We start from the raw sequence: 25,430 nt of genomic DNA, 5'->3' as shown, positions 1-25,430 counted from the left end.
GGGTCACGCAGCTGCCCCTTGCTCTCTGGCACTGTGCTGGGCCTCAGAGCGGCCTGGGGCTTGGTGACGTGGGCACCCCTCTGCCTTCCATTTTGGGGGGGCTCCTCCTCTTCAACCGAGTGTGTGGGCACAAGGAGAGGGGAGAGCTGGGGAAGCGCCAGGGCTTCTGCTGCCCTGGGCTGGGGTAGGGAAGCTGCTGTTCTTCCTCCAGTGCTCGGTACTGCTGTGCCACTGCCACGCCACCCCTCCTCATCCTCAGCTCCCCCAGGGGCTGATCGGCCGTGGGTTTGGAGCAGAAGGAAAGACGGACACGTGTTCAGGGTCTCTTATTTATTTACATAAGAACACTGACTAGTGCCACAGTTCCACCCCTGCACAAACAGCAGCTGCCCGGGTGGCCTGGGCTGTGTGTGCAGACCACTGTAGGAGAGCCCCTGCTTCACCCCGGGGGCTGCAGGGCTGGGGACCAGGGGAGCAGAGGCTGAAAAGGGCTCCCAGGCACTCTTGCCCTCATCTGTCATGGTGCTGCTAGCAGCTCCTTGTCATTGCCCCCTTGCCCCCTTCCTTCTGCCCCATATCAAGTGAGCTAAAAATAACCCCCTATGCCCACATGCAACGAGGAACCCCAGGGGGTGTGGTGGTGGTGGGACGGGTGCTGCAGGATGTGCCAGCCCTGCAGGGCTCAGGACGTGGCTCCGCAGCGCGTGGGCACAGAGCTGCTCCAGAGCTGCGAGTCTGCTGCAGGCTGGTAATGAACTCCTCTAATCTACAGTGCTGGGGCAGGCAGTGCCAGGCCAGAGGCATTTGCCGGGTGGGCGAGAAGCTGCCAGGAGCTTTCCTTCCCCAGAGGAGCCGGGGCAGGGGCTGGCAGGGCGCATGCAGCTGGTGCGGCCGCTCTGGCAGGACGGAGGTGCTGGTCAAGGGTGCAGGGCTGCGGCCGCTCTCCCCCCAAATGCTGTGAAGGGGCTCTGCCTGCCTCGCCGTGGGAAGGGGCTGGAACCAGGCACGGGTGCCACTACCCTCTCTCAGTGGCCACTGAGCCACCACCGGGTTCCCTCCTGGCATCGCACAGGGGCCGTGCAGCCTCCCCTGTGCACGCTGTGGGCTGCTCACGTCCCCCTTCCCCTCCTGTCCCCTGCCTGCAGTGGTTCCCCGTGAGGGTGGTGGGTCCCCGCAGCCGGGCACTCCACCAGCTGTGGCTCTGCCCCGGTTTGCTCCAGGCAAGAGGGGCTGCGCCGGCGCCCTGGAACATAACGGGGTGCAGAGGGATGGCAGCCCCACCCGCCCCGCCCCCCCAAACTCCTGCGTGCTGCCCAGCCCACTGCCCCATGCACCAGCGTCACCAATCCACCTGTTCACAGCGAGGCCTGGAGCTTGGGGCAGGCGGCCGCAGCTCGGCTTGGGAGGGAGCTGGGGATACACACACACACGCACGCACGCGCACACCACCGGCAGGTTAAGCGAAGGAGTGTTGCACACGCAGAGATGGGGACGGCAGCGGGAGAGGGGCCGGCGTCACGCCAGCGGCTTGGGCTCCCGGGGTGCTGTTAGCACATGCGCTTGTAGGTGTAGATGTAGGCCTTGCAGTTGGGACACGTGTGTGTCACGTCCTTGAAGTCATCGAACAGGCACGGGATCAGGCAGCAGCAGAGGTCACATCTGGAGCAGGGGAAGGGGCAGAGTGCTGTCAGGCAGGGGCCACACATGGGCAAATGGTGGTGGCACCTTCCCCACCCCGGCAGGAGCCCGGCTCTCCGGGCACTGTCACCCAGCGGCTTTGGGGCTACCAGGACCAGGGCTGAGCAACCCCCACCCAATCACCCCAGCTCTGCTTGCAGCACCTACCCCACGAAGCAGCAGAAGAAACCAAGAAGGAAGCTCATGAGCCCGATCTCGTAGGTGATCTTGGTGGTGATGGCTTGCTGGCAGTGGGGACACACCGTCTGCACCGGGGCGCCCTGGAAGATCTCGCCCTGCAGCACCGTCACCGTGGTGGCAGTCCCCGAAGGGACGAGCACCGTCGCCGTGTGGCCGCCCAGAGAGGGGTAGTGGCCCGGGGCAGGGTAGTAGCCCATGGGGGGGTGCGGGCCGGGCGGCGGGTAGTAACCTGCTGGGAACGGGAAACGCACACCAGTGAACGTCGCTGCGCGCAGCAGGAGAGGCCAGAGCTGCAGGCACTGAGCCCCCGGCCCACCCCAGGGCCTCCCTGCAAGGTCCTGGTGGCAGCTCCCAACCCCCGCTGTGGCCCCCCCACCCCGACACGTGCTTCTGGGGAGGTGGGGAGGGGAGTCCTCGCATGTCACCACCCCCTGTGTCACCCAGCCCCTCGCGGTACTCACCAGGCGGCACGTAGGGCCCGGAGCCGTCTGTGGGCATGTGGGGGGGCACAAACCCCGGCTGCGAGGGCGGCTCGTATGGGGGGGGCCCAAATTCAGGAGGGGGGATGGGAACCCCCTGGGGCTGGCCCACGACTGGGGCGACGCCATCTGAAAGGAACCAGAGTCAGCAGCCAGGGCGGGAGGCGGTAGAGCTGGCAGGGAGATGGTGGCTCGACGGAGCGGGCTGGGGGTTGGCCCCAGCAGGGAAGGGGGACACCACATGGGGTGGGGGCACCTCCCACCCCCCCCCAGTTCAGCCTCTGGGCCACAAGAAGCCCAGGTTCACCCCCAGCAGCGAGCAGAGTCTGGCTTTGAGCAGGGAGTGCCGTCTGCTCCTGTTGCTGCCCCTGGGACCCCCCCTGCCTCCCCACAGGGCAATGCGGCAACAGATGGAGCCCAGCACCGTGCCCCCCACCCCAGCGTCCTGCACCCAGTACCTGCCGCAGGGGGTGGGCCATGCTTCTCTTCTATCAGCGGGGCCGAGGGGCCACCCGGGTAGGGTGGCGGCGGGTCGCTGGACATGGCTCGGGGCGGCCCTGCGAGGACAGAAGGCTTTAGAAGGGACACGGGCCTGTGGCCGCGCACGGCAGTGCGGTGCCTGGGGGAGGAGGTGGCCGGTCACGGAGGGGTCCGGGGCTGGCATGGGCGGAAACAAGGCCACGGCCCCAGAGCTGGACAGGTTTTGGCGCAGGCAGCGCACCCGACGTGTGACATCTCATTGCCAGCTTCCCCGTAATGCCGACGCGCGGCCCGCGTGCCGGGGCAGTACGGGGCTGGAAGCTGCTCTGCCAAGCGCCTCGGCTGCAGCATTGCGGGCCTGAAGATGGGGAAGAGCTGCCCACAGCCCCCTCGACTCCACGCAGCAGAGCGACAGGCAATGCTGCACCCCGAGGGGACGGCAGAACCCCCAAGCCTGAGGCACAAACTCTGAGAGGCTGAGGGTGCAAACCCACAGAGAATCTCTCGAGCAAGTAAAGGTAAGACACTCTAACAGCTGGAGATGTTATTTTACACGGGGTAAAAATTCACCTGTCCTCTTCCTGGCAGCAAGTTGCTCAGAGGTCTTGACAGAGCTGAGGAAAACAATTCTTCGGTGCAACGTAGCGTGGGAGCCGCCTTACCCCACCGAACCTGCATGAAAGGAGACAGAGAGCGAGTTACAGCGATGGCGAGGAGCCACTACTACAGCCTTGGCCGCCATGCCAGAGCCCCCGCTCTCCCTGGTGCCGGTGTGGGGAGAGCGCGTCCGGGCAGGAGCCGCCTCACATGTGCCCCCTCGATGAGGGCACGAGGCTATGTGTCCTCAGCCTGTGGAAACACCCCACCGGCATGCTCTGGACACCAAGGGATTGCAAAATCAGGAAATCCTGTTTACTCTGGCTCAGTTGTATCTGGTAGGACGTGACTGAACTGGGAAACGAGAGGCTGTGCCCTCGGTGCCTGGGAAGGCTGCCATCAGGCATGGGACACAGTGACACTGCGGCCAGGCGCTCCCCTCGGGTCTGAGCAGCGACCCCAGTCCCTCATCCCCAACAGACCCTGCTTGGCCCGGCCCCCTTGGTCTCTGCTCTCCTCGAGGCAGGCCAGGACGGTGCTTTCTCAGCCAGTCCCACTCCTGTTTTCCACCAGGAAGAAAACACCCAGGCTACAAACCAGCCCGCAAAAATCCCATGGGCACAACCAGGGTGGCTCTGGACCCCAAGAGATGGCCCAAGCAGGCACTGCTGCCCCATTACCTGCCCCTAGGCATGACCGCAAGGCTGCCCCGCAGCCCTGGCAAGGCACAAACCTCCTGCTCAGCCCCAGAGACAAGGGGTGCTGGCATGGGGGCTGAGCCGGGCAGCACCCCGCCAGCGTCCCTGCTGAGGGAGGACGAGGCAGCGAGGGTCCCTCCAGCTCCGGCACCAGTGCCACGTGCTGGGCAACCTCCACGGCACAGCACAAGCCTCCACGGGCAGTGGGCACTGCCCCAGCCCTGACTGCATTGCAGCTGTGCCCAGAGAGGTGCTCACAGGCCATGGCCACCTCCACCTGTGGCTGCTGGGCCAAGGGAAGCCGAGGAAGATCCATCCCTCCCCGACCTGCTTGGCTTCGCTTCATCCCACTCGGGTTCTTCTAGCAGATGCTCCCTGCTGCCATGCAGCCTCCTGTGAGCTGGCAGGCAAGGTGAGGATGTCACAAGTCTGCAGAGGAGCACCACCACCCATTGCTGACCACGGAGCAGCACGCTGATACAGAATCACAGAACGGTAGGGCTTGGAAGGGACCTCTGTGGGTCACCCAGTCCAACCCCCCCCCCCCCCCCCCCCCCCGGCCGAAGCAGGGTCACCCAGAGCAGGCTGCACAGGACCTTGTCCAGGCGGGTCTCGAATATCTCCAGAGAGGAGACTCTACAACCTCCCTGGGCAGCCTGTTCCAGTGCTCCATCACCCTCAGAGGGAAGAAGTTCTTCCTCATCTTCAGGTGGAACTTCTTATGCTTCAGTTTGTGCCCATTGCCCCTTGTCCTGTCGCTGTGCACCACTGAAAAGAGTCTGGCCCCATCCTCCTGACACCCACCCTGCAGATATTTCTAAGGTCCCCTCGCAGCCTTCTCTTCTTCAGGCTGAACAAGCCCAGCTCCCTCAGCCTCTCCTCGTAGGAGAGATGTTCCAGTCCCCTCACCATCCTTGTAGCCCTGCGCTGGACTCTCTCCAGTAGCTCCTCATCTTTCTTGAAGTGGGGAGCCCAGAACTGGACACAGTACTGCAGATGGGGCCTCACTAGGGCAGAGTAGAGGGGGAGAAGAACCTCCCTTGACCTGCTGGCCACACTCCCCTGAATGCACCCCAGGATCCCATTGGCCTTCTTGGCAGCCAGGGCACACTGCTGGCTCATGGTCAACTGGTTGTCCACCAGGACACCCAGGTCCCTCTCCACAGAGCTGCTCTGGAGCAGGTCCACCCCAGCCTGTACTGGTGCATGGGGTTGTTTCTCCGCAGTTGCAGGACCCTGCACTTGCCCTTGTTGAACCTCATCAGGTTCCTCTGTGCCCAACTCTCCAGCCTGCCCAGGTCTCGCTGAATGGCAGCACAGCCTCCCGGTGTCTCAGCCACTCAATACCCCCCGAGACGAGCAAAGCCTGGCCTGGCATCGGGTCTCCCCAGGGTGTCTGTGTTTACTAATATTTCTCCCCGGAGGTGTTAAGTGGTAGGCTGCAGACACACAGCTTCCAAGCATAACACAGGGGTGGCTGGGGGTCATCTTGCTCCTGCTTTTCTCTCCGATTTCTTCCTTAAGAGCCAGGGGAAGGAGAGCCGGCCCGTGCAGCGGAACAGCAGAGCTGCCGGGGCACAGAGCACTTCCAGGTGGGGGAAAGCACCCGAAGCGCAGCGCACTGCAGAGCTCTCCTTCTCCTTCAGTGACCTACAAAGCTACAAAAACTGGGCCGTGCTCTTTTTAGCTTCACTGGGGATGTAAAGAAAAGGAGGCCTTGTTCTTCTGAAAGCAGCCAACCAACCCACCCTGCACACCCAGGAGCCTCGGACTCTCCAGTCCCCGTGCCTGCAGGGCTCCTGGACGAGCCCAGCCCAACTAGAGCATCCTCGAGTCCTTACCTGGGGACACTGGCCTGCCAGGGAGCTTTCCTCGCCCTCGCAGGCCCGCTGAGCCCACGGCTTTTCTAAGGTAACAGAGCTCCTCCCAGTACCGCTCAGGCGCTGCCTTCCCACAACGTCTTCCAACGCTCCCCGGCCTTACTCCCCGCAGCATCAAAGCCGCTGGCGAGAAAACTCAGGAGCTGAGGAGACCAGGAGGCAATCCCAGCCACGCGCTCCACCAGCCGCTCCAGGAACACCGTCAGGTGGAGCACCGAGCCGGCAGTCAATCCTGCCGCCGTGACCAGCGGGGATGGCAGCCACCAGGGTGACAGCCAGGGGATCTCAGAGCCACACGTGCACCAGGGTGGAGGCAGCTGCAGGGCCTGCAGAGCTGTTCCGCTCGGACTTGGCAGACTCAGTCACGCTTAATGCAATACTCCACTTATTAAGAGAGATAGGTGAAGAGCAAGATGTTGGCTGTGTGCCCTTCCCAGGAGGAAGAGAAAGCCTGTTGCTTTTAAGCCTCTTAAAAGCTGCTTCTCCTGTGCTTTCTTTTATCTTGATGTGAGAAGTAGGAAACCCGCCCCAGCCCACGTCCTCCAGAAAGTTCGGTGGGGAGCTGGAGGGCACAACCCTAATGGCTTCCCCCCGTGCTGGGCGGGAGCTACCCCGCAGCATCACTCCCCGCCCTGGCACCGACGACTCTGCAGCATTCCCTCTCCAAAGCAACGCGGCCAAAGCAGAGCAACCCACATCATCCCCCCTCGTACGGCAGCGCGGAGAGGCGACCCTGCTCTCAGCAGCCAGAGAGGGGCAAAGACCCCCAAACCCGGCAAAAAGCCTGAGCTTCCCTGGGCAGCACCCAGCCAGCGCAGGAGAGCGGGGAGCCCGGAGCCTGCCCTGCTGGGACAGCCCTTCTGGGCTGACGCAGGTCGGTGGTGCCTGGGCACAGGCGGGTGAGCTGGAAGTGCCCAGCCCTAAACACAACCACAGCAGTGTTTTGCATCACAACACGATCCCCAGAAGCACGTAACAATGCCTCTTGCTGCTGGTCGCTTCTGCTTTTACCAGAGACAACCGCGGGAGCCCGGCGGCAGCTCGCAGCAGAGACTTCACGGCCCGCAGAGCCCGGTGTGCCATGAAAGCAGCTTAGCCCGAACTACCTGTTCTCACCTGGGAAGAAACGCTCCCAAAGACTGCAGAAATTGCATCCACACTAGGGCCTGCTGGTATAACCACGCTTATGGACTGGCTGAACACCCAGAGGAAAAGAAAAAAAAGAGCTTTATAAATAATTTAGGCGAAGTTCAAGATCTGATGGAGTCACCAATGCCTAGTGCAGGTCCTTTGTGAACAAGGACCCGCTCCAAGATCATAAGACTCAGAAGGAGTTACAGTTACCAGTAAAAGGGTGGACAAAGGAGATGCTATTTCCAGCTAAAAATCCAGACTGGTTCTTCTCAACTGGAAGAATATTTTTTACTGGCTCCTCTACTTCAAACTAACTACAGGAGATGAACCCACCACGCAGTCGTTGCAAACACTGCTCCTGTTCAACGCAGGACCCCACGCGCTGGCAGCGTGACAAACCAAGCAGAACAAGGATCAGAGGCCAGAGGGGACCCGCTGGATCAGCCCACCCCTCCTTCCCTCTCTGGGGAAAACACCCCAGAACTTCCCTCCATCTGCCAGCACTGTTTTCGCTGTCCTGCTCCTGCCGTTCATTCCTGTGGGAAGCCTGTGCCAGGCCTCCCCGGCTCTGACGGCCTCACAGCTTCCAGTTTATCTGCAGCCAGTCTCCAGCCTGAACCGCTTTCCTTCGCCCCCTGCTTGCTGCAAACAGCCGTCATGCCCTGATTCGGACTCTGCTTTGCTAGGCTGACCACACTGAGCTCTGCCAGGGTGTTTCTTCACCATGTTTTCGGTGCAAGCCTGTTATCTCCCTCAAGTCTAGATCGGCGACCCGAAGCCATGCTCAGCTGTGGCAACGGCAAGCATCGCCCGTGCTGGCACGCTCTCCGGCACGTGCTGCTACAGCGTGGATGGGACAGCATGCGATGGCTGGTCTCGCCACTCCAGTGAGCTTCACCTGCCCTGCGGCACTGCCGTGGGGCTGCGTAGGCACCCAGTCACCCCTCGTCCTCCCGTCCCGTCGCAGAGCTTGTGGCCTTCATGGGTGGCTTGGATTCAGTGCGGACACGAGGGACTAAACCACAGCTGCGTGCGAGCCTACGCACAGGCTAAGCTGGAGCTTTGCTAAAGAAAACAAAAGAGAAAAGATCCAGCTTCCCACTGCTCCCGTTAGCCCTGCCGGGACACAGCAGCATGAGAGACGCAACCAGGAGAGCATGTCTCCATCGCAGCCCCAAAGCCAGAAAGGGCTTGGCCCACCCCAGCTACAGCTTCGATTCGTGCACCCTCCCCTGCAGCTGGCTCTGTGCTCGCCGGTCGACCCAGGGTCTCATTTCAGGCAGCTTTTGGGCGAGGAGAACAACAGCAGGTCTCTGGGTGCCCCCAGAGCAGGGTGTAACTCCCAGCCCCGAGAGGCCTGCCCGAGGTTTTTCTACAGCGGTGAGCACAGCCGAAGGGCCCGTGGGGCAGCACGCAGGGAGCACAAGGCTTTCTCCCCTGCCTGCTTCCCACGCTCAGCAGCGCTGGCTCTGGTCAGCCAGGGACCGATACCCCAAGGCCCACGGTTCCCATTACTGACACATCCCAAACTGGTGACCACGAAGCTCTCCCAGCTGCTTACAGCGGCAACGAGGGGAGCTGATGCGTTAGGGGCCAGGGTTCCCCGCTGGTGGTATTTCCCCCCGCTACGTCACACAGGATCACTGCAGAAACAGTCTGGGATTCAAACACGGCAAGAGGAAAGGTCTGTCCACCCGACCTGCTCTCCAAAGACGTGCGTCGCCAAAATCAGCTGAAGCGTGGCACGTAGCGGGACTAGGGAACAGGTAACATCGCAGCACGTCCTCGCTGAACGTATGCTAAGACGCCGTAAAAGCTCACCCGCCAGCTCAACGCACTGAGCAGATAATGCCAGAACGAGGACAGCCACAGACAATTCCCGCACTGCTTGGGGACCCAAAGGTTCAGTCCATTGATGCCGTTCTTCCCAGGCAGCAGCCGTGTGCGCGTCAGGCTGCTTCCCCCAGGACGAGATCACCAAGGGTGAGACCGACCTGAGGAGGACGGGGCAGATTGCTGGCAAGTCTAACTTGCGTGCGAACCCTGACGGCGCAGCACCGGCCCCGTGCAGCTCCGAGTCAGCCTCACGGCGCAGCTGAGACCTGCTCCCACAAGCAGAACCACGGCCTGCGTTCTCCTCGCTCCCCCTGCATTTGATAACGGGAGACCCACGGCAATGCGGCTTTGTTTGGCCGACGTGACCAGTGGCTCCAGCCACTGAGACAGGAAAGCAGTGTTTGTTCATAACCACGTTCAGGGATGCTGGCGCTTCAAAAGCTGCTACTGCACATATTTGGAGCTCTTTCTCCACAAAAAACAACTTCCGATATTTAGAAGAGGAAAAAACACACTAAAATTACATGAATAAATACAGGGATACGAATACTTCCAGCTTTGCTGCACATCAAAGAGATGCACATTTCAGCTTCCAAGCTTTTGTAAACATATCTTTAAAAGCAAAGTCGAGAGCTCTGAAGAAGCTGGGCTCCCTCACTGACGCCAGCCTCTTCCCTTTTATGAAAGGAACGGCATTGTGGCCAACACCACCCCAGCTTTCCCGGCGCCAGGAAAGCTACCTGTGTGTCACGAGCTTCTGCCTGCTCCAGAAACAGGGAAATACTGAGACAAGGAAGGCAGACAAGTATGAGCACAAAAGGCAGATCAGATGCTGGCAAAATGCCATTTGGCCAAAAGCCTGTTACCCTTTCAAAGGACGTTAGGGGTAGCAAGAGGAGACTGGATGGAGCAAGGTTGCACGAGAGGTGGGCAGAGCCATACCCTGGCCGTGGCAATCGCAACTGCCCTCCTCCACATGGCATTTCTGAGCAGCATCTCCGAAGCCCGGCTGGACCCGCTCTGCAGCGTGTTCTCTGCGTTAGACCCGTGCCACCGAGCAAGGCCGGGATGCTGCCCGGTCCACGTGCATGCCTGCTCGCACACAGCGTGCCGGGATGCAGCTCAACTCCCACTGCTCCTGAAAGCACCGCGTGCAGTCCACGGCAGACAGCTCTTACCTTGAAAGGAAAGATAGCAAAAATCCCTGCTGAAAAAGCACTGTCGGCGGTTACTTCTGCCTGGTTTTTACGCAGAACAAAAAATAGCGATGTTTTCCCTGCGAGTGAGCCAAACTTCCCCCTCGGCCTTGTCTCTTCCCGTGTGCATCCGCTGCTTCCAGCCTGCACACCCTCTCCCCAGAGCCAGGAGGGACAGAATAAACAGCCAGCAGTGCTGCAGCCTCCCTTAGAAAGAGGATGCCCTGGCAATCCTTCACCAGGCGGTACGTACCCCCTCCTTCACCCCACTGTTAACCCCGGCAGCACCTCCTCAACTCATCATCCTGGTCCTGGGCAAGACAGCGAGAGAGCGCATGCCCACGCCAGGCTCGCGCAAGGCACAGATGGAAACCCACGTTAAGGTCTGCTCCTCTTCCGAGCAACTCAGCAGCGTTTCCCCCAGCAGAAGCCCTGCGCCTCCAGCAGCACTGCCGAGGAGCGCAGACCCAGCGTGCAGAAACAGCAGGTTTCTCCCACACTTCCGCAGTCAGACTTCAGCCGCAGGAAACTGCTGCTCCCAGGAGGATGGGGCTGCTCCTTCGGTGCGGAGATGGAGAGCTCTGCTGGCAAAGCAGGACAGAAGCAGTCCTTTAAAATGAAGGGCTGCTGGAGGAGAAGGCTGTTCACCATTCAATCCAGCTATGTCAGGCAGCCGAAGCTCCCTGCTCTCCTCTCTGGGGGAGCATCCCCGCTGCAGTCGTTTACACGTCACTTGACCTCCTGCATCCCACCGTCACCCAGCAGCCAAATCAGCTCAGAGCAGGACCCTCGCTGGAAGCCAGGTGCTGTGTCCAAAGCACGATTTCCCAGGGCATTAAATCCAAAGCACAATCAGATAATCTCCACGACGCAGCCCAGGCTCAGCTGGCCTCAGTCAGAGATTCAAATTACTGCTTCGTGCAGCTCCTCTGTATGGAGATGGGGAAAACCGGACACAAAATCCCCCTGCTTAAGACAAAGATGGTTTATCTGCAACACCCACACAGGCTTACGTGCGGGAGGAGCGTTTGTCAGGACCTGCTGCCGCCTCTGGGATTCTCTCCAGTGCTGTCCGCCTCCAGATGGGCTGACCGAGCGCTTGTTGGCTCTCCACACCGGGCCTGCAGAAACAGCATTGCCAGGACCTGGTTAACCCGAACACTTAAAGAAAAACCAGCCAAAATGAAAAGAATGAACTGGGGTAGCTCTTTGCTCTCTGCCGCGGGCTCCCAGGCCGCAGCACACAGCTGCAGGAAGCATCATGCGTCTGCAGAGCTCAGCGTGCCGACGGCGACAGCCGACAAGAGCCAAGAGGGGCTGCAAGGGAGCCTGTGAGCTACCAGCGAGAGGAGAGGCCACTACCCCACACCCACAAACCAAACCCCAGCCCTTACACGTTTAGGGGCACTGGGGAAGGCTCAGGTGTCCACAGAGCACTCTGGACCCCCAGGGCAGCTGAACTCAGCCCCCAAAAGACAGTTTGCTGAACAGGGAGCAAGTGCAGAGCGCGCTGCTACCTGGCCTCATGTGAGAAGACAGGCTACAATACACCAGGTGTTCTCACGGATGCAAAGATGCGACTTAAAACAAACATTAAAGACAAACCTGAGTTCCTCTCCACCTTGGCAATCTCCGTGTCTCCAGAGAGACTTAGATGAGGAAAGGGGGGTGCCGCAAGCCACATCTCTGAGGAACCAGAGAGCTTTTCTGTGACACTTTCACTAACGTTCAGAAACAGTCCGAGCTAACACTTGATAACATCCATGGGAAAGCACCCCATGATATCAGCAGCTGTCGCCTGCAGTCCTGTGCACCTACTTAATTTTTCCCCTGAGAGGATAAATACTGCATTACATCATCCATTTGATACCTAGTTCATAATGTTAATAACATAACCTGCAATAATCTAGAGCAAATAAAACCAAGATCTACTCCGAGTTTCAACACAGCACCAAACTTAACTGTGCCCCAAGACTAGCTGTTGGTTTAAGCAAACAAACGAACCCCCCCAGCTCCAGAAGCTCAACAGCAAGCAGAAGTCCCAGAGGAGATCGGGCAGAAGCTCTGCAGGTCCTTGCATTAAAGACGGTCACAGCTCGGCAGCTCACCTCTGATGGCAGCCCATAACAGACGCTTAGGGATGAGTTAGGAAGCACGTGAAGGCAGAACGACCCCCCCTGTCAGTCCTGCCCACTCCCAACACTCAGGGCTTTAGAGGTGTCTCCACGGACCACCCTAATCCCTTTACAGCCCACCGGCTCGCAGAGCTCTGCCACGGACGGCAGTGGCTCTCCAGTTACCTAGACGAAAAAGCATCTCCTGCTGTCAGTCTGCTGCCTGCCCATTTCAACGGCACCTCCCAGCTCTCGCGCAGAGAAGATGAATACGGGATGATGACCCGCCACATCTCACAGCACAACTCAGGATTTTATGGATTTCCTTTCCAAAACTATACTAAAAATATTTCATTGCTTTATGCGCCCCATTTTTTCATTACTCCCTCATTCTATAGAATTTCTTGAAAGTCAAATAATACAGCTACATCATTGCTGAATCAAACTGATTAGATGTGTGACTTCCATTAAATAGCACAGTAAGCTCCAAGGGAGGAGGAAATTAGAGTCATGGACGATCAGCACTTTTGTGGAGACGCAGCGACATTTCAGTTTCAGAATTCATCAGAGCCCAGGAGCCCATTCAGAACTCCCTTGCAGATTTTGCAACACAATGAAATAATTTTGCATACATTGGTGGTGATTCCAGACCCATTTTCCTTCCAAGTGATGTACAAAGCACGCATCACGGTACTGGTACTGATATCTTCTCATCGGAGGCATAGCACCAGCTTGCTGTAGGACCCACTCCAGTCTCCAACATCATTAGCATTCTCTGTCCTCACAGATACCCCTGCCTCAGCGCCAGTGAAGCTGCTGACACTTAGATTTAACAGGTACAGTGTCACCTTGCTTTTTTTTCCCCTGAGGACTAGTGAGAAGTGCTCTATGTCACTCTATTTAAGGCCATGGCTCGCTTTTTGCAAAGAAGCGTGGTTTTGGGTTACTCAGGAGTGTGTATGAAAGCTCTGAGATCTCTCCCAAGTCCTGCTGCCAACGAGGAGGACCCATGCACGCCCAGAGACCCATGCACTGGAGGAGCTCCTCCGTGCTGAGGCCACTCACGTTATCACGCTCATCTTCTTGCTCCCACGGCGTGACCAGACCTTCCCATCTCCAGACCAGGAGCTCTCCCAGGGTGGCCCAGGGCCCTGCTAGCATCCCAGCTCCCAGAGGGGGAACCCACCTGCATTAACCCACAGCGGCTGAGCATGCCCAGCGCTAGGTCCCCTCCAGCAGCACGGTGGTGGCTCACGGGGAGCACTGGGACACACCCACACGCAGCTCCTGCTGGTCCCACTCCTTCCTCCAGCTCCAGCCAGACTTGGCTACTCTGCACTAACTCCTCGGAGCAGGGAAGTCATTTTTACTCCAAAGCATTTCATGACTTTGGTTTAAGTTCGCAGCCCCAAGTTCTTGCCAGCTCCTTCATAACCCCTTCCCCAAAACTCTGTTGCTATCTGCTGAACAAAGCCACGTAAGGAGCTGCTGCGTATCTGTCCCTCAGATCATGCCAAAAGCTGCATCCCCATGAGCCTAATTGGCCACTACTGCTTGCTCGGAGGCAACGCACCGCAGTCCTGCCACAGGAGACCTCGAAGACACGCGAAGCCACTTCATTAGCCTGGCTCACTTCAACATAAGTAGATCTGACAAGAACACTGACCAAGACACGAATCAGCTAGCCGAGTTCAGCAGAACTGCCATCAGGCACACGGAGCTGTACTCCCTTTGAAAACCAGAGTGAAGGAAGAGAGGTGATGTCCTCACACCTCTCCAGGCACCACCCTCGTTCCGGTATGCGCGGCACGTCACCCGGATCCACGCCGCCCTGACTCCAGCACCGCGGACACAGCAAGCAGAAGACCTCTCGCTGAAAATCTAGACGCAGCAGCTGGATTCAGAGCATCCCTAACACGCAGCAAGGCACCTCCTCAAAGCCCTGTTCTAAGCTTTTCTAAAGCCTTCCTCTGCCTCTCTGTCCAGGCAACACCTCACTGCTTTACCATGAAACCACAAGCATCGCTGGGCAGAGGATTTCCAGCGGTCCTAAGGCTGGGTCACTGCTCTCACAGCAGGGGATAAGACGGGTGAAAATTCAAATGGATAATACCAAGATGCCCTCAGGGCAGGTAAATAGCTCAGCTGCTCTAGAGGATTCAGGACTGAAATCCTCTCTGGAGCCTGACAAAGACAGAGCAGCTCCCACAGCTACAACACCAAACAAGCTGGGAACCGTTTGTTGTCTCTCTCATCAGAATAGCCCAGCAGCTCAAAACTGAGCTCCCACCGCGCTAAGGCATCCTGAACCGTGGCACCCAAGAGGGAGTCTGAAAGCCTGAGCATGGCTAAAACGACAGCTCCTGTAGCTTGAAGCCATGAACTTTGGGGATAGTCCCATTCCCAATGTGCAAATACGCTCCAGATGACATCTCTGTGGAAGAGCTACAACGAGCCCAGGAGAAGAGCTGATGTTTGAATGGCACTGGAGACGGTCTCTAGCCTCAGCTTCACTCTTTTGCTCCAAGACTACATTAAGATTTTGGAGGAGCTGAATGGTCACAGCAGAGCTGGTGGAAGGAGCAGGCTGAGCCTTCAGCACACACCCACACCTCCAGCGAGCACCTCCTTCTATACCATAAAGCAGAATAAAAGTGCTAAGTTAACTGGAAGACAAAGTGAAGACGCCTGTAAGAAAAGGACAGCATGCACGCACTAGCAGCAGCTGTTTTTGCAGTGGTCAGAAAGCAAGCCCGAAGGAGTCGGCAGCAGCATGGAAATCCCATCGCGACCGCTCTCCTCCACTCCGTGTCTAGTCTCTGTCCTCCCCTCCAACACTCCCCTTCTGCCACGCGCTGCGGAGCTGGGACCCCCGAGGACCACAAAAGCATCCCAGCGCTGGCTATGGCCCATGGTTTCCTCCCCAAACGATGCTGCGCTGAACCCCAGGGGTTCCTTTGCCTCTCTTAAAAGGGTGGCCTGCTACTTCTTTGGAGAAACAATCAATAAATTCAGTGGACTGATTTTCATTCATCGGCACCCAGAAATCTAATCTCAAGGTCACAGCGCTACCCCGAACACAGGTATCACACCTATCATTTAAGTTATCTGCTGCGGGTACCACCATGAGTGGCTTTTACAGCTGCAGTCAGCGGGGCTGCCTACATCACAACGACTAATTTATACTCAGAAAGGCTAATTTAATCTGGCAGTGAATGTTCTCAAAGCCTCCTTGCACAGAAAAGCTTTTATCTTGGTTGGCTTAACAACAATACAGCGTATCCAAAAACGTGGAGGGATGCTAAAGAAGAACACTACCCTTGTGTTTTGAGTCCTCCAGTACTTTTGTCTGAGAAATTTCTCTTGGTAGCCACAGAGTTTGACAAAACATAGAGTGCCTCTGTTTTTCTTTAAAAGCCAACTGTGTTTTCAAGGCAAAAAAATACAACAGCTCAGGTTACTTCCCCCTCACACACAACTGTGTCTTGACAGAAAGAGCTCTGCTCTTCATAAAACAAAAACCCAGCAAAGATTGTTTCGTATTAGACACCACGTTTGCTTCCAACTGCTCATCTGCACAGCAAGAGTGGCGGCCAGCATGCCTGGCCCAGGGTGCACTACCTGCCACTGGAAGGTGACTCTCCCCAGCCCACCCTACAGAGGAACAAGCTTCAGAAGAAATTCCAGAGCCCGCCGTGTTAAGATGCCGTGCAACTGCATCACGAAGCATTTCAGAGCGAGCATCCTTCAGATTCCCAGCCTCTGCCATCCGCGGGGGGGCAATAACTAATTAAGCAATGAGAAAGTTTTTTTTCATTGTTTTTAAATTCTAGTTTGTATTTTCCCCTTACTTGTGAAAGCATGCACAGATGCAGCACGCATCCGAAGTCACGTCTAGCCATTTGAAAGGGAGTCTCTTAGCTCTGCAATGAGAGTCACCATATCACCTCTGTCGTATGGACATGGCACGAAGAAGTGGTCCTCACCTGGATCTGCTCCTTGCAAGGCAGATCGCTGCAGACCCAAGCACTGTCCCTTGGAATTAGAGAGGCTAAAGCAAGGGGTTTTAAAGTGTTACAACAGATATAGCCATACCAGGAGAACCCTCCACACTCTTAGGAGTGTCACCATCATTCAGTTGCAGAGGAAAAGCTGGTGCTGTGCAAGGATCACAGCCTGGATCATGCCTGAGGGGGCTCCTTCGGTACAGGGGCTCCTTCGCCACAGATGGCGTCCAGCAATTTAGGACAATTCAGTAATTCAGGAACAAGGGAAAAATCAGAGGGAAGCAGAGCATTAAGGCAGACCAGAGAAAAAAAAAACAAAACTACACAACACCCCCCTTGTTCCTATCCGTCAGGAACCGCTGTCCCAAGAATAGCCTATTCAGAAACCAGGAAACTCAGAGAGCAGCAGGGAAAGGCTGAGTCACGGCCATCTGAAAAAAAACCAACCCACAACAAAACAACCCAAAAGGGAAGGAGAGAAAACCTGGACAGCAGCTGTTCTGGGTCTTGGAGATATGAACAAGTCAATCCAGAACACATTAGCCAATCTATTTTCAAAAGCTCTGCAAACACACGGTACTGCCATAAAGAGCAGTCGACCCTCCCTCTGCTCCTGGGAGGCAAATTTAGCTCTGGTGGAATCAGGCAAAGCTGGTGGTGCTTCCCGGCACCAGCCTCTTGACGCAACACCTGCTCGGCCGTGCTCGGCTGCCCGGACACAAACTGCTCCCCGTTTATGCCCTGATCTTTGTCTTTCTTTGTTCCTCTACAGCATTAGCATCCCACATCCCAACATCACAAAGACCTACAGGCTGGACAAATGCTTTCCAGAAGGGAAAGCGCAGCCCATTTGAGGGATGCTGCTAGCAGAGGGTGAGGAGCCGTTTCCCTTGCTCACGCTGGAAGGGCACAAGGTAAAGAGGTAAAGCGTGACTTGGATGGGTCTCCTGCAACTCTCCACGAATGGCCGAGCAGAAGACAAGTGCTCCCATCTCGCAGTCAGCCTCAGCGCTGCCCGTCTAGCCCCCAGGAAGGCCAGGCTACGGTTAAGTTTTGCTCAAGTCTTCCCACGTGACAATCTTTGTTCCATGACCTAAATGAAATCAATTTTACCATCATTCTCCCTGGGACCGTAATCTTATTCAGCCACCCATAATCTAAAAGATTATACCTGCTCTCCAGCTGTGGGGCTCTGGGAGGAAGCACAAGGGATTTCTGAGCAACAAGGGTTTATTTTTAATACAATTCCTCGCCTACCCCTCACAAACTAGGGAGGGGGCTGTATCTTTTCAATCCAGTAACTGCGCTTCAAAACATGTTTGAGAAAAAACCCCTCCAATTCATTTTATCTTGCACTGTGAGGTTCTGTCAAACTAAAGATGCAAAGGTAAGAAGTGGGCAGACCCTTGAAGCCTTTCCCTGCAGGGAGCGGGCTGACCGTGCCTACCATCCCCAGACTCTGGCAGGTAACATCTACTCACGCGTAGCCGCGCCTCGGCCACCATGTCTTGTCTCAGTAAAAGATTCAACTGTCCAATGACATAAGTCAGGGCTTCCTTTGTAAAGATGCACGCAGCAGATACCATCTGGGGACGTCAGTGCTCACAAAAACAATACTGGCTGAGATCTGGAGTGAGCTGGGAAGCAGACTGTGTCTACACACACAGCCCAACAGCGAGAGAGCAAGCCACTGTGCTTTTCCCTTCTCCATCTGCAAAGTCCTTTTAGCCTGAGCATGGGCTGTATTATTGGGGTTCTTTTCAAGGAGCCAGTATAAACCATGGGGGGAGCTCAGAGAGCCTAGCGTACCCCTCTGCAGCAGTGAAAGAGCCTCTCCCTGCAGCCCACGTGGGTCCCCAAGGCTCCCAGGCAAGGCAGGGGAACGCACCCTGCTGCGAAGGCAGCTCCCACAGACCCAACTTCTTCCCAGCACTGGGACTTGCTGGGAGAACTACAGCACAAGGCCTTCACATGCAGACCCAGCCGTGACGCTAACTCCCAAAATGAGAGCTCAGGGAAAGTGTGCCAAAGCAAACAGGCTCTCACGGTTCAAATTGTAAGTAAAATTCTTTTCCTCTGCGACCACACAATGCAAGGAGTAAATAAAGATGAAATACAGCTAGAGCATAGGATGTGCATGTACCATGGTAAGGTGTGATGGATGGAATTTATGACTGTAAGATGGAATGCAAGACAAAACAGTAAGTGTGTAAACTTAAAACTAGAACATTCCTTCCAAAACTGCAGCTTCCAAAACTGTTGACAGGTATCCAGCCTGTGAGGGCAAGGTAGAGAAGATTTCCTTCTTAAATGCAGAGACTGGGTATCAAAGAAGGTTTGGGGACACACACAGTGGGGAACGTCTACCTGCAGACTGGTGCTGGGCAGAGGGACCACCATCTCAGCACAAATGCTTTATCTCAAATTCTCTTAATCCGTAAGAGAACTGGGTATTATTCCATTTTCTTATGTACAAAAGAGGTAAAAGAAACATAACTGTTACTAACGCAGAGTGGCCTTACTAATCACAATGGGTAACAGAGAAATATATTACTTAATTTGCACAGAAAGCCCCAGCTCATTTCTTCCTTCTCTGATCATCTCAGGTTTCATCACGCTACGAAGTACAAAGCTGAACACACACGGCCGGCAGCTGTTCTTCACAGTTCCTCAGATGCTAATTACACTGCCATCTTTTGGGATTATTTCTTGTATTTTCCTCCTCTAAATTCAGGCCTGCTAAGAGACTTCAGATTAAAGATAGCTGCGCTGAAGTGAGGCCTCACACAGCAGCATGAAGCAGCTTCCTTCCGACCTCCATCCTCCACCCAGATCTATGACCAGCACAGGCCTGCTGTACCCTCTGCGCTCTCAAACAGCCCTTTTGCACCACCACAAATACAGCAAATTTTAGACTGCAGCCATGCGGCAGCTCTGAAGGAAGGAGCCCAAAGCCAAATTGTAACAGCAGCCACGAGTTTCCCTGAACATTTCACATCAGAAGGAAAAACGGTGCTCCCCCTGCCTCAGAGAATTTACACTGCTGAAAAAAGGGATCACGGTTTCCTAATTCTGTTGCCTTTGATCAGAGGAGGAGATACGTCCTTTGCAGAGCACGCAAAGATCTGACGCTCCTTATGAAAACCGCACTGCTTCTCTCCAGTTGCGAGATGGATACCAAGTGCCGATCGGGAACAACAGGAGAACAGTGAGGTGAATATCACACCCCAAGGCAGAAGACGCTCATCACCTGTTTTTTGAAGGAAAAAAGGTACATACGCATCTATGTTTGCGAACCTGTGTGCTCAGGTGCCTTGCTCTGAAATCTTCCGGAAAGCCAATCGGTTTCCGTACTTTGCCTGCAGAACAGTTGCAAAATCAGGTCCTGGAAGCAAAACCAACCAAAAACCTCCAACAATCTGCTGAACAACTGAAGTTCCCACTACAAACCGCCACTTCCACCGTATCGGGGAGAACAGAACAGCACTATGCAGTTAAAACCTTTCCTTTTAGAAGATGGTTGACTGTTGCTAAGAGCCGTGAAGCATATCAGCATCTATTTGTTGTTTTCCAGCTCTCCTGTCCTCCCTGTTTTCAGAGGCTTGGCACAGATCAGTCTGGGAGAACACCATCACATCGCAGTTTGATGAGAAGTTGGCACACCTGTCTAGAAGCTCGAAGGTATATTCTGGTGTGCTGCCTTCGTTATTATTTTAATCTCCATATTATGCAAATACTGTTTCCTCATTGTCTCACCTGGAAGCCATCAATCTTTTCCTTGGCTTGGTGCAAAGCTGAGTAAACGTGAGCCTGCACACAGAAAAACTGTCACAGTACTGATGGTACATTCAGCACGTGTGCAGAGCTGTGGTAACACCAGCAAAAGCGACGCACAGCCCCTTTGCAGACCTTACAAAAAATGCTATAAAAAAGAGATTAAAAAACTTAGCTTCTTTCCATCTAGGATATTCTCTCCTGATTAAAACAATTATAAGGAATCAAATGTAGGGCTTTACAACGGTGCCAAAAACAGACGCAGAACACCTAACTTCATACTTTACCCATAAGCAAACACTGGTCTTGGATCAGGGCAGATACTGTGTTTCCCCTTCCAAAACGCAGAAGCGTGCGTGTCTCCAAGGCGCGCATCTCCAAGTGGGTATATCTAAAGCAGAGTCCGTGTATCTCCTCCCAAAACCACTCATCCTCATACTGGAAGATCTCTGCATCAACCTCATCCTTTAAATACAAATATTTATCTGCTAAATTCACATCTGAAGGGAGAAAAAAAGGTAATTTTTACACAATAAAGTTACTTTCATCCCTTCTCTCGCTATGTTAGTGAGTAACACTGGCAATGGGAACACTTCTACAGATGACAACAGTGTACCAAAGACCCAAAACCCCCGAAACACAGAGAGTGTGGGTGCTGTAGCCAGGCTCTAGGCTGGCCCCTGGCTGAATGCCCTCCAGCTACAGGAGCGCATTAGCTGCCCTCCCAGAGCAGATCTGCCAGTTGTGCTTCCTCCAGAAGGAAAGCAGTTGCTGCTCTTTGCATCACTGCGTGATTCCTCACGCGCAGAAAGCATGGCTGATTAGGAAGCGAGCTTCAAAAGCATGCATATAAACCAAAACAAGGCGCTGACGGAGACACCCTCCCTGCTTTCATATGAGCAGCTGAGACAGAGCTCCAGCCAGAACAGAAACATGAGGAACTGAACTTCAGAACTGAATTTCAGGTGCAGGACTTGTTGAGGGAACACAAGAAGAAACTCAGCACGGTTTTGCATCTTGATAGGAAGGGCTCAGGTTCTGAAAGAGAAGCTCCCTCTCTGTAAACTGTCCCGGTCACACCTGCGGCAAGATCTTTTGGTACTCAGCATGCGAACACGCACACCACCTCTCCCAGCACCCCCCTGAGCGCAGGCCCCAGCAGACACAGCCACCACAGCCCCACCACCCGAACAACGGCAGCTGGGGAGGACCGAGCATGTTTGCTCCACTTGGCATCACTCAGGGGGTGTCTGGGGACGTTGCTCCATCACCCTGCCCTTGTTATAGCCTCATCACCCATCTGTACTCAAGCTACACCACCAGACAGCCTTGCAGCAGCTCCCGAAGTCACTGCCTCCCTGTCTCCAAGCAGGAATTTCTTCCTCGCAGAACACTGAAGGAGAATGGAGCAAGTACATCGCTAAACGCTTCTGGGGATTTCCTGGGGCGCATGGACATCGCTACAACATTTAGACAGAGAAGCTTTTGGGAAAGGGAAGTTTTCAGCCTGCGCCTTCCACACTGACCTGAGTTTGTTTACTTCCTAAAAATGGATGAATGACATACTATGGTTATATATTACTCTGGTTTCCCCTATCATGCACTCTGGAAAGCAGAAGGGCCCTGCTGAAATGAAAGCCCCATTTCAAGCACGTTGGTTGAAAGGGAGCAAACAGGAAGGTATCTTGCATGTGCACAAAGCATTTCTCAGCAAGTTTTACATGCAGCCCAAAACCACGATAATTATAATTTAAAACATTTCTACTTAAAATCACTGTGCCTGACATAGTCTACCACTCAGCCTGGAACATGACAACCACCAGTCTCCTCACCAGTTCCCACTGGTGCAAGGAGACCATCTCTGAACAACTTTTCCAGTGACACCTTGGGCCACGGGGCACACACCTACACTTGCAGTGACTTGGAGAAGTTTAACCTTGAGCTTGACTCCTGGGGACCACCCAGAGGACGCCAGCACGGCAGTGGCCGTCCCAGTCCCAGCCCGCCTGTTTCCGCTCCCCTGCATGGCCCAGGGGGCTCCTCCCAGGGTCCCAAGCCCCCTCCCTCCGTTTAGCAGCAACCACAACCCCCTGTGCTTTTCACAACGCAACTGAACGGTGCCTTAACAGCTCCTGCCCTCTTCCCTCTCCAGCCCCCTCGGGAGGCAGAACCAAAATCTCACTGCTCTAACGGTTAAAGACCTCCCTGCCTCCCGCTAACATTTATTCGTTGCTATTTGTTGTTGTGCTGTGCTCCCTAGGAGCCAAACGAGCTCTCCTCGTCTCACAGCCTTCACGCTGCTGACGCGCTGACGGACAACATCACCCCCACCACCACAATTTCTCTCCCTGCCTTGTCAAGACCTCCGGGCTTCCTTCGGCTCCTCTAAAACGGGGTCATCATTCCTGATCACCGATTCCATCTCTCCCGTGCAGGGATGGCTGGAAACGCACGCACACGCGTAGACAGGCCTGGCTCCCTCCTCTCCTGGGGATCTCTCCGGGTGACAGATCGTGTTCGCTCTTCCCACAGCTGCTGGCCGGCCTCTCCGCGAGCTGGCAGCACCCGGGTCGGGCCGGAGCGCTCGCCTTACAGCAGAAAGTCTGTTCCCAAGCGCACGACCTCGCTTTCTGCCTGACAGTATTTCACCCCGCGGCTCCAGCCCCCCGCCATACTCCCGTCCTCCCGTCCCAACTCGTCCCGGCATGGCCCGCGGGGCCGCGCTGGGGCTCTGTGAGATGCCAGCCGCGTTTCGTGGCCCCTGCGGACAGCGGTCAAGGCCGGCCCGACCGCAGGGCAGCCTCCCGCTACCCCGGTCCGTCTCACCGCCGCCCGTGCCTCCGCTCCCCGGGACGCCCGGCTCGGGGCCGCCCTCCCACAGCTCGCCGGGGATTAGTTTTCACCCCTTTCTTCTTACCGGCTGCGGTCGGTGCGGAGCTTCTGCGCCTCCTCCCGCGCCGCCAGCCGGCCCCGCTGCCGGGAGCCCGCCGCGGCCTGCCCGGGGCCGGGGGCACCGGCCGCCGCCCGGCCTGCCTCCCTCCCCGGGGCCTGGCCGGGGCCCTGCGCCCGTCCCCCGCCTCCGCCTCGCGGGGAGGAACCCACCGGCTGCCGGCTCCCAGCCGCGGCTCCGGCACCTGCCGCCTCCGAGGCGGGGCCAGCGGGGCGGGCGGGCGGTGCCGAGGCGGGGCGGGCCCGGGCCGCGCTCTCCCGGACGGGGGCCGGGGCCTGCTCCGCCCTCCGGGCCGCTCCAGGCCGGGGCTGGGGCCTGCATTCACCTCTAGGCCGGGGCCTGCTTCCCCCCGCCGGGCCGCTCCAGGCCCGGCCAGAGCCCGCTCCCGGGAAGGGGCTGGGGCAGAACCCCGCAGCCATCCCCGTGGCCTCAGCCCTGGGCCCCCTCCAGCATCCGCAGCAAAGGTGGTAGGGCTACACTCAGCCATCCTGGCTGGGTCCCCAGGCCACTGCAGCCCCCTCGTCCCTCCGCCTCGCTCCTAGCCACGCTGGCATGGCTGGTGGGGACACAGTCACTGCCCTCCATGGCACCCCTGCGTTCCCTGGTGCTGGCCATGCCCGGGGCCTGGCTGCAGGGCCGGGGGGGGGCTCTGCAGCATAAACCCACCTGGGTTTGGGGCAGCGCTGTGCTGGGAGCGCACAGGAGCCAGCGCTGCTCAGAGCAAAGCTTTGTTTTCTGTTTTCAGCCGATGTGGGGACTTCAGAGGACGTGGCTGCCCAATAGGAGAAGGTGCCAGGTGAGATAAGGTACCCGCAGGACAGAGGGGAGAAGGTACCTGGCTGCCAGGGCCTCAGGGGGTGCTTCCGAGGTTCGGGGGGCTGCAGCCTCGCACATCACTTGCTGGGGACACAGTAGGGCAACTCCGCAGGGTGTCACTGCTAGCCCCTCATCAGGGCTGCCCACAAGGCTACCTTCCTGCCTCGCCTGGTCCTGTTCTGTTCCTGTTGCCACCCTGTTCCTCCCCAGGGGCCACGTTTTGTCCTCCCCAGGGGCTGGATTTCAGCAGGAGGTGCTGGGCCAGGTGGGGAAGCTGCAGGAGCAGTGCACAAGGCTCCAGGAGGCTGCAGAGTGGGGTGACACTGAGGACACCCAGGTAAGCATGGCCCCCGGCTCCGCTCGGCAGCCACTTGTGCTGTGGTTAGCATGTGAACCAGCCTGGGTACGGGCTTGCCCACCTTGGAGCGTCCCCACTCGGAAGCGGCTCAGCATGCCAGGATTTTGTGGCTGTGCCACGCTGGCGGACCTGGGGACGAACAATGATGGTGAGCGGCTCTGAGGGAGGCACAGGGGAGGGTGGGTGGCGGGGGGCATGCGGCAGGCATGGAGCCCGAATGGGATGGTGGAGCACCCAGCCACGAGCAAGGGGGTGCTGGAGCAGGGCTTGGGTGTTGTGAGCAAGCAAAGGGACGTGGGGATGGCGGCAGGGCTGGGGATCCGCAGGGGATGGCTGACACTGTGCCCACATCAGAAAGCAGACCAGGCTGTGCTGGAGACCAAAGTGAGCCAGGAGGAGCTGCAACGTGCCGTGGTCCAGCTGAGCGAGATGATGAAGGACCTGCTGCAGAGGATGTCCCTGCTGGACCGGGACAGGCAGAAAGCCCTAGAGAAGATCCTCAGCGAGATGGACCCCAAGGTAACAGTGTCACCTGGGGAGGGTGGTGGGATGGAGGAATGCACCGGGCCGGGCAGCACATCCCTGCCTGGGGAGGGCGAGCCCTGAATCTGCCAATGCCAAGGGATGACAGTCCTCGTGCCATGGCTAGCCATGTGTCCCAGGGGGTCCCCAACGTTCCTCAGGGGCAACAGCATCCCTTGAAACGGGGCTGGTGCCCCACTGACCCCCCTGCCCTCCTTGCAGCTGGACCGCGTGGTGCTGGCTCCCCTGCAGACACAGCCGGAGCAGGGCTGGAGGCTCACCCAGCAGTGCCTCTGCCAGGGGCCCTGCTGCGGTGCCAACCACACCACTGGCTTCAAGAGGCGGGGGCTGCTGGGTCCCATCCCATCCCATCCCATCCCACCTTGTCCCCTTCTGTCCCCATCCCCCTCCAATCCCTGTCCGTCCCATCCAGACCCCTGCCCCTGGGGTGCTGGCCACCCGTGGGACCTTGCACAGTCCCTGGGGTGCCAGTGGGGTGCTGAGCAGCCACCCCAGTGCTGCAGGCACCTCTTTGATCCAGTGAAGCACGTCTCCTGCAACAGATCCCTGGCCGTGGCCCCGGCGCCGTGAGCAGCCCCTCCAGGACAGACCTCCATGCTGCATTTCCACTAGAGACCGCTGCCCGACTCCGCCTTCACATCCTCATCCGCAGGCACTTGGTGACCATCCCAAAGGCCAGCCAGCGCCAGC

At 57.1% G+C, this 25,430-nt stretch overlaps 2 protein-coding genes across 8 annotated transcripts; one reads left to right on the top strand and one right to left on the bottom strand.

The window, feature by feature from the left end:
• Positions 1-315: 315 nt before the first annotated feature.
• Positions 316-23,100, bottom strand: CDIP1 (cell death inducing p53 target 1). Of its 7 annotated transcripts, none has more exons than XM_075436314.1 (7): positions 22,991-23,100; positions 10,432-11,299; positions 3,408-3,509; positions 2,816-2,914; positions 2,340-2,486; positions 1,846-2,107; positions 316-1,659 (listed from the first exon to the last, which is right to left on the bottom strand). In XM_075436314.1, the coding sequence occupies exons 4-7, from the start codon at positions 2,898-2,900 to the stop codon at positions 1,548-1,550; spliced, it is 606 nt and encodes a 201-aa protein (XP_075292429.1). In that variant the 5' UTR covers positions 2,901-2,914; positions 3,408-3,509; positions 10,432-11,299; positions 22,991-23,100; the 3' UTR covers positions 316-1,547. The 7 variants fall into 7 exon arrangements, with proteins under 7 accessions (XP_075292429.1, XP_075292423.1, XP_075292424.1 ...); XM_075436308.1 differs by having other exon boundaries at positions 1,846-2,110; positions 22,991-23,099; XM_075436309.1 differs by having other exon boundaries at positions 1,846-2,110; positions 10,556-11,299; positions 22,991-23,099.
• LOC142363179 (uncharacterized) lies at positions 22,779-25,390 on the top strand. The gene is made up of 6 exons (XM_075436048.1): positions 22,779-22,856; positions 22,970-23,490; positions 23,769-23,819; positions 24,050-24,176; positions 24,552-24,716; positions 24,942-25,390. Exons 1-6 carry the CDS (start codon positions 22,779-22,781, stop codon positions 25,308-25,310), a joined length of 1,311 nt encoding a protein of 436 aa, XP_075292163.1. The 3' UTR covers positions 25,311-25,390.
• The last annotated feature ends 40 nt before the right edge of the window (positions 25,391-25,430 follow it).

This window comes from Opisthocomus hoazin, chromosome 15 (genome assembly GCF_030867145.1).
Source record: "Opisthocomus hoazin isolate bOpiHoa1 chromosome 15, bOpiHoa1.hap1, whole genome shotgun sequence".
In the NCBI taxonomy this organism is placed as follows: domain Eukaryota; kingdom Metazoa; phylum Chordata; class Aves; order Opisthocomiformes; family Opisthocomidae; genus Opisthocomus; species Opisthocomus hoazin.
The sequence above is the reverse complement of the archived record's forward strand: the minus strand, read 5'-3'. Positions and strand labels throughout refer to the sequence as shown.